General features: G+C 38.2%; 1 protein-coding gene across 1 annotated transcript; it reads left to right on the top strand.

Moving 5' to 3' along the window:
* The first annotated feature begins 1,154 nt into the window (after positions 1-1,154).
* On the top strand, positions 1,155-11,825 carry PSMA1 (proteasome 20S subunit alpha 1). Its single transcript, XM_026104488.2, has 10 exons — positions 1,155-1,312; positions 1,697-1,741; positions 5,410-5,511; positions 6,048-6,151; positions 7,033-7,121; positions 7,845-7,915; positions 8,973-9,102; positions 9,765-9,844; positions 10,807-10,911; positions 11,427-11,825. Exons 1-10 carry the CDS (start codon positions 1,310-1,312, stop codon positions 11,481-11,483), a joined length of 786 nt encoding a protein of 261 aa, XP_025960273.1. The 5' UTR covers positions 1,155-1,309; the 3' UTR covers positions 11,484-11,825.
* Positions 11,826-13,041: the final 1,216 nt, after the last annotated feature.

Raw genomic sequence — 13,041 nt, 5'->3', positions numbered from 1 at the left:
TAATTTCTGAGACTTCCTGTTCCCTTGTTTTCAAGACAGAAGTATAAGAGGATTTCCAGTCTGCTACATCTGATTAACCGTGGCTGCTGTTTTACTCCTACCAAACTGTATTTATTTGTTTTTTACCCTTTACTACTTCAGCTTTTAATTTTTGTTAGCTGGGACAGTGTGTGAAAATTTAACTAGTTTGGGAAGCCCAATACTTTGTAAAGGTAAGATAGGATAAAAGAACTACAGCTAAAATGTAACTTTAAAACCTGCTTGTAGGTATTTTAGAACAAGCAGCATTGGACTCTTTAGTGTCCTGAAACAAGATGTGTAATTTGTACACTCGCTGTCTACACAGGATTCAATTTTTCTGAGTGCCTGAATAATTTGAAATTTACACTCTGTCTTCAGATGTGTAACATTTGGCTTCTGTTTTGTTTCAGTGTCCTGGTACATTGCTCTTACTTCTTCCAGCCCGCCTTTTAGCTGCTGTGTTGCTCTGTTTCCCTTCTACCTGCAGATCTTTTCCCTATCTTTTCTTTTGAATTTTGCTCACCTGAAAACTCTTATCTTAGTAAGAAAATTATTATGGTTGGCACATCAATGCCTTATTTCTAGCAATAGCAAAACTGAAAAACAAGCCAGACAGTAATACAAAGGTTACTAATCAGTTCCGGGGCAAAGAGACAAGGCCTGAGCTGGCCATGTTACAAAGAAAAAAATAAGATTTAGCAAGCAGGTTCTCGCAGCTGCTCTAGAGGTGGCTTTGGTGATGTTGGGAGCACTTAATACAATCATTTAAGGAAAAACTGTAATCGAGTTTATCTGTATGCACTGCTAGCTGTAGCTAAGCTTCTCCTATAAGCTAGAACAGTGACTGTAAGAAAGTGCGTGCTCTCGTGCTCTTCACATCCCGGGACTATGAAGCGCAGAGGCCGAGTTTTCCCAAAGCACAGGGGACACGTGACAGGTGAAAACAAGGCAATTCACAGAATATATATTACAACTTTGTAGTATTTTATTTCACTGCCTTTATCTTCAGGGTTTTAAAAACTGCTGGGGCTTTTTCAAAGCGGATGAAGTTGCACGCCCCTGCTTCCCCTGGGAAGCACCACTGCGCGCGCCGCAAGCTGCCCTCCCCGCGCATGCGCCGCCGGGAGGGGCGGTGATAGGCCGCGCATGCGTCTCGCGCACGCCGCGCTGCTCGATCGACGATTCGAGGGGCGACTAGCGAGGCCTTAGCGCGCCCAGCCCAGACGCGTCGCTGCCAGAGTCCCGCAGCTAGGCGGCCGGGAGCTCGCACGGGGGTCGGCGAGGAAAGATGGTGGGTGAGAGGCGACGGGCCGCGCCGCGCCGCGCCGGGGTGGGGGGGGGGCCGGTATCGCCTCCGCCGCCCGTCTTCGGCCCGGCAGCCGGGGCGCGGAGCGGAGCGGGGCGCGCGGCGGGGGCGGGCCGTGAGTAAGCACTTCCCGGGCCAGCCGGGCCGGCCTCGAGGCCCACAGCCCCCGGGGGCGGGGGGCCGTTAGCCAGCCGTGTGCTCCTACCTCTGCCGTGAGCTGGAGCCGCCCCGGCCGGGGGGTCGCGGCGGCGCGGGAGCAGGTGCTTCACCGGAAAGGCTCCATACAGAGAACGGGCGGCATTTAGCTCGGGAGCGCGGTGCCTGCCTGCGCCTTCGCCATTACTCAGGGGGCTGTTTTGTTCCTTCTAGTTCCGCAACCAGTACGACAACGACGTCACGGTTTGGAGCCCCCAGGTAAATCCGTTTCCAAGCTCGCTGACCTGTTTTGTATGCTTCTTGTTTTTCTCTCGTTTCATCTTTTCTTCTTCTTTTTTTTCCCCCCAGCAGTGGTATCTTAGCGTAGATTGCGTTCAGATGTTTAAAACTTAGTCCAGTCCCCCCCGCCCCCTTTTTTCCGTGTTTTCTACACTCTAGGTTACTAGAAAGCCTTAAGCACAAGGACCTGAATAAAACTTAGATAACTTGGCTGCGGGCCTATGAAACTCTTACTTCTGGTACATACATGTGAGTCCTGTTACACTGCAGTTTTTGCTTTTCACAGTATTTAGGGACCTGTTTTCTGAATGTTCTTGTAACACGCATGTGGGTACACATGCTAAGTATTAGATACAAGTTTTGTTCACAACAAAATAACTTAAATATGGTAAAGCCTTTAATGAAAATCAGTTACAGGAAAGTTATTCCCAATTGTAGACTAAACAGCTCCTTTCTAACACTGCTTAGCCTACAAAAGAGGGAATGATTTAGCAGTACCCTAAGATTTGGGAGATTCAAACTCAGTTTTATGTTTTTTGATATATTGCTTACCAATTTGTTATTATAGGTCTATAAAATGAGAGTAGTATCTAATTCATTACTTAGTGCTTAAAGGAGAGCATGTTTACTTCAAGTCAAAATAGGAACTGTTTGTCATTTTAGGCCAGTAATTTCTATTGCTTTGCAAGCCTTCAGTTGAATGACAGTACCTGTACCCACAGGGTAATCTGAAGCATGGAGTCTGAAATACGGATTTTTGTAGTATGAATTCACAAATGTTAATTTTATAAACTGATCTCTTCACAAACATTCCTGTTACATTTATAAGTTTTATATATAGGATTTAACACTGAGAGCTAGAATGTGCAAAGGGTTAAATGCTATATCATTTTGTAATGCAGCAGATATTATGCTTCAATGATGTAGTCATAGCAGCTGTGTATCTCTAGCTTTCCATGTTGTGGAATGTTATGGGGCCTTCACAGCATCTCTGTGCTTGAGATTATTTTGAGATTTGTGCTGGAATTGGGAATTTATCGCCTGTGAATCACTTTCACGTTGTGTGTTCTTCTGAAACTTGGTAAGGTTGTTTTGAGTTCAGAATAAATATTATAAAAATTTGAAAGCAAGGATTTTGATCAGTTTAGGTGATTAATATTGTCTCTTTTTTGATACTGTACTCTTAAGATAGGACACTTGTGGAAGATCAATATGTTTTGAAAATTTCCTCATTTCTAGATTTAGGAAAACTGAAAAGAAAGTAAATGTAAATATATTAACTTTATATTAATATGATGATATATCATTAGTTTGTGTTTCTGTATTAGTATTGAAAGTCTTCATCATATAATACTATTGTTTGAAAAATACATTTTCGATATACATCGAAATAAAGCATGTTTCATACTTTCCATTGTGTGTTAAGACCACCTTGAATATCTGAATGTTCTTTAGTCATTAGCATGATAGCTGTAGACAACTTTGAGCTGCTTTGAGAAATATACCCTTTTATCTCAAAAGGATGATGAAAACTTTGAAGATTTGCATTTTAATGTTTAAGATGCTGATGATGCAGCAACTTCAGTTAATGAGATGTCCATTTGAAATAGTTCAGTGCAGATGTTTACTGAGAAATCTTTACACTTAAGTGAATGTTGCAAGTTGAAATGAATATAAATTAAATTGTGTACATTTTATTAAAAAATATATGTATGATCAACATGTTCAATATATAACTGGGATATTCCTTAGGGCAGTCTGTATTACTGTTTTTACTCCTTACTTTTGGTTCTTTTCAAGCTTATTTTGTAATAATGAGCCGTAAGTGTTGCATAAATAAATCTGTATGTGATCACAGGCCATTCCATATAGGCAGAGATACGAAATACTTTTTTAAAGGATTAGGTGAAGTTGGTGACAGTCTGAGACTGTAAAAGGGGAAGCCAGGCAGCTTCTGTTTCTCCCCAGGCATTCCCACATCTCTCACATGGCATGCAAGCTGAGATGTCTAAAAAATTCTTAAGTTTTGTTTCTGCAGTCCTTAAATAAATATTTCATGCTGTTAATTTCTGTCATGCTGTTAAGACATTTCTTTGTGTAGCAGAAGTGTGTTCCAGTTGGTTGTACTCCATTGCTATGGCTGTGTCTTATAAATTTTGCTGCTTTTTAAGTTCTTTAATGGATGCAGAAGGAACCTTAAATTTGTTCCTTCTAATTCTAGTCATACACATTGTTCTTTATAAAAATCAGTGGCATGGATATGGAGCTTGCCAGAGAAGCACAAACATGATGGGCGTTATCTTTTCTAGTCTTCTTCAGTTTTAAAGTTTGATTTTGAAATTTCTAGATATCAGATATTTGTTACAGAATTAAAATAAATTATATTAAAGCTGTATTACTAATGTCTGTTTAATATCTGAAAAATTAAAAGGCAGAACTCAGTATCCAGGAATGCAGCCCTGCATCCACATCTCATTCTTTTAAATGATTGTGTTTCTCTGGTGAATGCTGTATTTTGAATTTCTTAGCAATCTCCTATAATAATTATTCTAAAAACTATAACATTCTACTGAGACTTTTAGTAGGTATTAAAAAGTCATCAATAGCATTTAATTTCTAAACTTTTTCAGAAATGGCCTTGAAAATATGAAAAGTACTAATGACTTTTTGTAAAAGACATTCAAAATCGTTACTGTGTTACAATTGCTTCTCCATACCTTCCTGTAGATGCAGTATGGCTGGGCTGCAGAGGCAGTTATATGATGCCCTAATAATTCTGTTGGTTTTGTTGATACAGGAGCAAAGAATAATTATATTTTACTGGTGGTTGTTTTCCAATATGTTTTAAGGAAAAGGAGATGCAAGAATAAAGGCTGGAAAGGGCTTCATATTTTTTTGCAGCCTTGTAAGTCATTCATGAAAGTCGATAAATACATGTTGGACAGGTCATAGTGATTCTATACTGCTCTTGGAGAGGAAATATTGGATATTGAAATTCTGTTACTATCTTAGTGGATAAAATGGAATAAGGGTATGTTTGGCATAAGCTGGCCAGCTAGAGTGTAGCAAATTAGCTGTTTTGCCCTCAGTGGCAGCATTAAAAGGATGTCTTTTTCCTGCAAAGATGCTGACTTTTATAGAACTTGTGGGATCTTAATTGTCTGTGAGACCTCTACTCCTCTTTCAGATTTTACTGCAGCTGACTAATGGGTTCAGAAGTTATTAGGGAATAGATGGTGAGACACCGCAATTGCATAAGACTCATTTCTTTAGGAAACTAGAATAAAAGTTAGAGTCCAGCCAGAAGTTCCATTTTTGAATCGCGTTGGGTTAGACACTGGTTCCACTGAAGACGATGACAAAGTCTCACAGTTCTGATAATGCTTGGATTCACCTTTCTTTTTAGTTTTCCTACCTTTGTTTGTATGCAGTAGTGAGTGGCTTAGAGACAGCCAAAGTTACGTGGGTTAATGTGAGAAGTTTGCAAAAGGTAATCAAAGAGGTCTATGGCTTGTAGGTTTAAATTGTGTTATGTAGTCTGTGTATCTGTTTGGCAGGGGATTCAAAGGTCTGTAAATCAAAAGCTATTGAAAATTGATATAAAAGGTTACATTTTATACTGACAGTTGATTGATTTTATTCTGTAGGGGCGAATTCATCAAATAGAATATGCCATGGAAGCTGTGAAACAAGGCTCAGCCACCGTGGGGCTGAAATCAAAAACGCACGCCGTTCTGGTTGCTCTAAAGGTAACTTTAAAACTGTGTTCTGGGGACAGCAATGTTAGCAGAGTACTTTTAGCTTGGTAAATTAGTTTTGTCCAGTCTGAACTTTTATGCTGTATATAATGGAATATGTAATCCCAGTTTCCTTATGCTTGAACATGAGTGTAGAACTATGAATATTTTCAGTACCTATGCTAAGCAGGTCTTCACAAATTGATGAAGTGAAGGAAATCAGTGAAAGATTTTCCCTTTAGAAGCTAATTGGTCCTCTGATCTTTTCTTTAGTTTTAAAGTAGTAAAACTATTTCTTTTCTCTCACAAAACTTGGCTTTTAAAGTGAGTGTCCATTCTCTTTTTCTTTCTTTTTTCTTTCTTTCTTTCTAACAGTCTCCTATTGAAGTAGGATTAGATTTTTTTTGTTTTCTGTTACAAGTTTATAGCTTTTATTATTATTACTGTTTCACAATCACATTCAGTTCTTGCCATAAACATTAGCGGATTTCTTCACAGTGACTGGCAGACTGTCAGTCTGCCACATAGCTTTTTCTTTTCATGCATAGAGAGCACAGTCTGAGCTGGCAGCTCATCAGAAAAAAATCCTGTACGTTGACAACCATATTGGTATCTCAATTGCTGGACTTACTGCTGATGCAAGACTCTTGTGGTGAGTATTTTAGTGGTTGACATACAGAGTTCTGCAATAATAATGAAGTGAAAGTCCATTTGTAGACTATTGCAAATGAAATTTTATGTTTAGCTAAGGATTAGTCTTGAGTTACTGCTCTCTTGTACTATGCTAAAGACCTCAGTATGAAATTCTGGCTTTTTTTTTTTTTTTTTTTTTTTTTTAAGTCATTGGCAGGAATTTCATTTGTTTGGCCCAAAATTTTGGTCTTTGGTTTTGTTACTAGTAAGAGAGTCCTCTGTCTGTTTTGCCCAGTGTTGTGGGGTTTCCAAGCAGCCTAAGAAAGTGCATCACTTATTTCCCTCTAGTAGATTATTCTCTGTACATTTAAGACAGTTATTAAAAACATCCACTGTTGTATACATAAGCTTCAGAGGGGTTTACCTTTTATCTGCTGGCTACACAGTCTCAGGGGATGAGGTAAATGCACACTGAAGGAGGAGGGTTCCTCAGTTTTATAGGAAAGGACAGAGAAGGCATAGGAAGAATCTGTAAAATACAATTTAATTGCTGTACTGTAGCAAAGAAGTGTTGCCACTTAAATGTGATTTTTTTTCCAGATGACTCTTCTGTAGCCTGCATGAACTTCTACCTTCCCTTCATTTGTATTGCTGAAATAATATAATACTCTTTCAAGCTTGTGGTCGATTTTATAAATAACAATTGTATGTCATGATAAAATGAAATTATGTAGTGCCTTTGGCCCTTTTTCTCAACAAGCAGAGCTGAAACAATAATATATTTACCTTAACAGACAAATACTGAAAAAAAACCTCATTGCAACTTTCACTGTGCATTGACTTGATTTTTTTTTTTTTTTTTTTTTCCCCATCCTCCTTTCTGTGACCTCCCTCACCCAGCAATTTCATGCGTCAGGAGTGCCTGGATTCCAGATTTGTGTTTGATAGACCCCTTCCAGTTTCTCGTTTAGTGTCGCTAATTGGAAGCAGTATCCTTTTGTTTGTTTGCTTGCTTTGCACTTGTTAAACTTTTACTGTTTTTTACACTTGTTTATACTTGTTCTTAAAATGCTTCTTATATATCACAACTTAAAATGAATTAACTTTTTCAATGTAATATGAAAGTTAGTTTTTCTTTATTCATGTTCCTTTCTCGTCCTTTTAGAGTATACTCCATAACACATGAATTGGTAGAAAATAAAGTGCTATGCAACATTTTACATAGCACTACTTTTTCTGTTACATAGCACTGCCTTTGGAGGTGGGGAAAGAAAAGATGACTGCACCATTCAGAACATGATCAGTTACTGGACTGCAGCTGCTCAATCAGGTTTTTTTCTCTGGCAACTTTTGTTGTCCCCGCATGGAACACAGTGGTGCCCTTGTATTCTGTTATCAGGTGCCTGCAAAAAATTCAAAGGGAAAAGAAATTAAATGAGTCTGTGCAGCATTAAGTGAACTGTTTGTGTTACTTGGTTGAATGCACCACATTTCTTTCAGGAAATTAATTGCTTAATATTCTTTGGGTGAAAACAAGCTGGTGTTGGTATTCCAAATAAGGCCTGTGATCTATTTCTTTGAACAAATTCCTCAATAATAGGAAAGGCTTTACAAAAGCTGTATGACAATTTTGGTGCATCTCTGCTTGGCTTAGGAAAATGTTTTAGGTAATTAACATGTTTTCTTGAGAATGTTTCCTTAGCTTGCTTAAGAAACCCAGATACCAACGCAGCGTTATGGCAGAAGACCATATGGTGTAGGTCTGCTCATTGCAGGTTATGATGTAAGTACAGTGTGCAGGTTGCTGTTGATCTAAAAGAAAATGTGGTTAATCCAATTTTATACACACAAATGTTAAGAGGGACAGATAGAAGGATTCTGTGATTAAGGAATCATTTTCACTATCTTACCCTAAAACATAACTTTTATAAGTGTTCATTGGTGGCTAATCCTACTTACACTTGTAAGGTATACATTCAGAAAAATGAAAAACTAATTATTTTAAGGTGAAAAATGAGATTCTGTAGCAGGGCATGAGTTTCAGAAGTGTTTGGGGGGGGGCTGATTGCTACACTGAAACGCTATGAAAGAGATGGATTTTCTAAAATGGAGTTCCAGTGATCTTTGTTTTAATGTCATTTTGTGTTTCTGTGAGAAACTACAAAAATTAGACTTGTTCACATTTTCAGCGATCAAAATGTTGGTGGTTATATGCTGAAGTAAGTCTTTGATAACAGTAATTATTTTACTAGTGATCATGAATCTTTACAAACTATTATTTTAAATAATTGTTAATAATAAAGACAAATGGATGTGAAAAGCCTCACTGGACACTCTCTTGTTTAGCAAGAACAGTTTGCTTAATATAGTACACACATAAAGAGAATCTCTGCCTTGAAGATATTTCACATGAAGAAGGTTGAGGGAAATGGGCAGCTTGCCTGAAATCTTGCATGGCATGCTTAAATCTACAGCAGGTTTTTACGCTTGTGCAGATCAGACAGAATGTGTGTGAAATATTTTACTGCAAGCTGTGAGGTAGGAAGATATGTATGCACAGTATAGCTTATGGAACAGAGAAAGAACGATTTTTGGTGCCTGCTATCCTGCCTGCATAAAAACTATATTTTAAAGAAGAAAGTGTAAAGGAGGATTTTTGTAGAATGTTACATTTGTTTGTTTATAGAACATTTGTTGAAGACTTGAAGAAATTGATAAGAACAATGATGTGATAAACAATATAAAATGTATGTCTGCTTATACAGAAGCTATGTGATGTATCATGACACAAAACTTTGTTTTAGAAAATGCTGTGTGGTTTTTCCTTTTCCTTCTGGCAGGATATGGGTCCTCACATCTTCCAGACTTGTCCTTCTGCAAACTACTTTGACTGTAAAGCAATGTCTATTGGTGCTCGTTCACAGTCAGCTCGAACTTACTTGGAGAGGCACATGACTGAATTTGCTGACTGTGAGTAATGAAACTCTGTCTATCTAATGGTCGTCTTCAGCTGCGTGGGTTTTTTTATGCTACTGCTCTATTCTTTTGCATTTAGTAAGATAGGAAGATAAATTTTGGAAACCAAGTTTAGCATAAATATAAATCTGCATGAAGACAAAAATTGTAAAGAAAACATTACAAATCTTCACTTCTAATATCTGGATATTTGTTAGATCTAATGAAAGAGAAATTTCAATTCAGAAGCTGAGAAAAAAGTAAAAGGTCTCCATTCTGTTTAACTTGGGGGAAAGAACAATTCTTTCCATTTCAAAGAAGGGATAATATTTCAGGGTGAGTATTTAGGTTGTGAATTTAAAATTGCAAATTTATTTTTTGTATGGAATAGTTACGTGGAGGCTACTGTGTATCTGGTTGGGGAAAAAGAGCTTGAGTATCACTGTACTGGAGACAATGCAGGTGCCAGAAACATGCATTTTGCCTCAAATGTAAGGAAGGGCTCATTTCTCAAGTGTATTTTGATAACCAACTCTATATTCAGTACCAGAAATACACAAGGAGTGGAATTTCAGAAATCAAAATAGCCAACTGGGAATGGGAGGAAGGGCAAATGAGTCTCTAGAGGTAATACTGTATATTTCATAAATGTCTTTCTAATTGCATTTAATTTTTAGGTAATCTAAATGAGCTAGTTAAACATGGACTGCGCGCTCTGAGAGAGACTCTTCCTGCTGAGCAAGATCTGACCACCAAAGTAAATACTATATTTATTTATTTATTTATTTATTTTAAGAAGAAATTCTACTGCCATTGTTGTTACAAATTACCCTGACAGAATTAATATAAAGTATGTCTGGCATTGAAATTTGGAAGCCAAATACTGGTAGATAGTGTCATCTCCATTTCATATGTTACCCATTTACCTACAGCTTAAAGATCTGTGATTTTTTTTCTTTACCATAACAAAATGATACTTTTTCTAAATAAGGCATCATTTGCCTGGTTGCTTGCATAAAATATTCTACTTTAAGCTTTGATCAGTGTTTAAGGTGCATTGAATGCAACTAGATCATCACTTTGCTTTGTAAGCAGAATCAGCAATTGGAAAGGACTTGGAAGGGAAGGGGGGAGTTTGCCCTTCAGTCAGAGCACAGCTATGCAAACAGTTGATTGAGCATCCAGTACCAAAAAAAAAGTTTTCTGCAAAAGTTGCAGAAACCTCTGGCAGGAAATATGAATTGAGCAACTCTTGAACAAGAAACTTCTAAGCAGATTTCTTGCCAAAAGCTAGTGTTAGTTGTGGCTGATGTGTCCTTATCTGTGTTTAAGATTTTTTATTCTTAGCCCATCTTGTTTTGTTACAACTTTTACAATAAGGAAAATGGGGAAAAAAGATGAAAATCAGTAATTTTTGAAAAGTCAGGTATTTGATATTTAAAAGAAAAAATAGACAGAAATTGAAATCCTTGAATAGTGGTTTTACTGGTAAGATTTTGAAGCATGATAGCTTTTGTAGGGAATAAATCTCCGTCCCGCCCTCCATCCCTTTCCTTTTCTCATACAGCCTACCTCTCTTCCTTAAGTAGACACAAATAGCAAAGTGAATCCCTTTATCAGAGGAAGAAACTTGAACCTGTTTCACAAGTGAAAACTGTAAAGCCATTAAGTTATTTGCAGAAGAATGTGTCTCATTTCTTTGAAAATTTTCCTCGACAGAATGTTTCCATTGGAATTGTGGGCAAAGACATGGAGTTTACTATCTATGATGATGATGACGTAGCACCATTCCTAGAAGGTCTTGAGGAGAGACCACAAAGAAAGGTTTGTGTTTTATGTACAAATAAATAGGCTTTGAAAGGCAACATTTTGTGATGTATGACTGATCACATTTATGTTTATGACATTCTCTTGTAGTCTAGTAGAGTTTTAGGTATGCAGTATTAAAATTTGACATTACTACATGAAAACAGGAGCAACATAAAATCTTGGTCTAAAGACTGAAGCTGGAGACTAAGCTTCTTATTAAATCAGTTTACAGTGAATTGGCAGGCGGCCTTTCCAATGTCTTCATCATTTTTCCATATCTGGGTTTATTTTTTTCATTTTCTTGCAACAGAACTGGCTGTGTGTGTTTCTGATGCCTGTCCCAAGATTCCCCCTCAGTCATTCTAATTGCGAGCTCTGTCCTTCTCCATGCATGACTTATATAATACTGCTTGTAAGCTATTTGCTTATGTGAGCTGTGTTTACCACTTGTGATGCTCAATCCGGTATAAGGCTGATTGCTAGATATTGTTTTCTACCTTTGTAAAATATGTTTTTTTCTTCTCTTTAAGCCTGCTCCACCTGCTGATGAACCTGCGGAAAAGGCAGAGGAGCCCATGGAGCACTAGTTGGTGAATGAATTCCTCTGTGTGTTAACCTACGTGTAATTATACAGGAACATATACCCATCTGCTGGTAATCTTTATCCTGACGTATATGCGTCTTCTACTGACACATTCTGAGGATTACTCTTAAAAAAAAAAAAAAAAGAAAAGAAAAGAAAGGAAAAAAAAGAAAGTAAACAAACCCACCTATCCTTGAATGGTAGACAGGATAGTTGGATCTATTTTCTTTGACAAGAAAGATGTTACCGTTTTCTAAATAGTGCACAATACTGTTTTTTTTTTTTTTAATGAAAAGCATATTGCCTTTAACTTGTAAGGACAAGTGGAAATAAATCTTTCTTGGAATCTGCTGTTTATTTTTTTTCAATCTGAACAAATAATTACTCAAATACTTCTTTCATATCATCAGTGTGATAGCAAGATGCAATCACGTACTTGACCATTTGTCATATTGAAACAGTGATTCATGAGGACTTATTTGCTTTATATAAATATAGTGCTCATGAAGTATTGCACTGACAGAAATTTAAAGCCCTCTATCTACAAAATAGTTGTAGAACAAGTAGGATGCAGCAGGTTTCCCCATGTTGTCTTGTGACTGTCTCAATTGTGACATGCACTGACATTTCTAGTTATAAGTGTTTACTAGAATTATTGCAGACTGAATAAGCATGAAGCTGCCAACAAACTTTTTCAGTTCTCCTTTTTTAATAAAACCCAGCTCATTCAAAGCTGAAATGAATCACTTTATTTCTTTAGAGCCATCAACCAGGGTTTTTTTAGCTCACTGATATGCTAAATGGAAATAATGATGGAAATGTAAAATTGCCCTTACAAGTCCCCTGAGTTATCAGGTCTCTGCATTGCTTCTTAATAAACATGTGCTCTTGGGTTTGTCCCTTCAGTTTGTGCTGTAGAGTCTGCCTGATGGTGGAGCCTGTTTAGGGACAGCTTGGATTTAAGTTCAATGTCACAAAACTTGAATGATCTTTTTATGTTGCAGTTTGCAGTACTACATCGCTATTATTGATCAGCTTCAATGAAGATTTTCCTGCTGGCTGCTGCATGTCGTGTGAACGTTAGACACTTCAACTGACACTAGTGTAATAAAGCCCAATTAAAGTGAAAAGAGTAATTTCCAATTGGCAACGGTGGCAGCAGTGTTACTAAACTGAGATTTCTTTAGTGATGTCTCACAGGGAAGCCCGGTGAGCCAGTGCTGTATATAGAGATGCAAAAGACATGCGAATCTACAGCGTGATAAACAGAACTAACTTGGCATTATTCATCTTAAATTTTGGCTTCTATTAATGTAGAAGCTGGGCTGGCTGAAGGGGCCTGGCCCCGCCCACCGCCGTGCCACCTGCCCTAGCTGTCGTGGTGGACACGCTTAGCTGTGCGACGTCACCCCCTGACGTCACGGCTCGCGGTGCTGATGCAATGCCGAGCCGCGCGCTCCCTGCCGCCCCTCTCCCCTGCGGCTTCCGCCCGCGCTTCCGGGCCGTCTCGCAAGAGGGCGGTGACGTCAGAGGGGCAAGTCCCTCCCCGACGCATGACGTGG

Source organism: Dromaius novaehollandiae, chromosome 5 (genome assembly GCF_036370855.1).
Source record: "Dromaius novaehollandiae isolate bDroNov1 chromosome 5, bDroNov1.hap1, whole genome shotgun sequence".
Lineage (NCBI taxonomy): Eukaryota > Metazoa > Chordata > Aves > Casuariiformes > Dromaiidae > Dromaius > Dromaius novaehollandiae.
This window is presented reverse-complemented; position numbering and strand designations above follow the sequence as displayed.

Coding starts and splice junctions, on each gene's coding strand:
- PSMA1 (XM_026104488.2), top strand. Junction 1,742..5,409: donor TCACGGTTTGGAGCCCCCAG/GTAAATCCGTTT, acceptor TTTATTCTGTAG/GGGCGAATTCATCAAATAGA. Junction 5,512..6,047: donor CCGTTCTGGTTGCTCTAAAG/GTAACTTTAAAA, acceptor TTTCATGCATAG/AGAGCACAGTCTGAGCTGGC.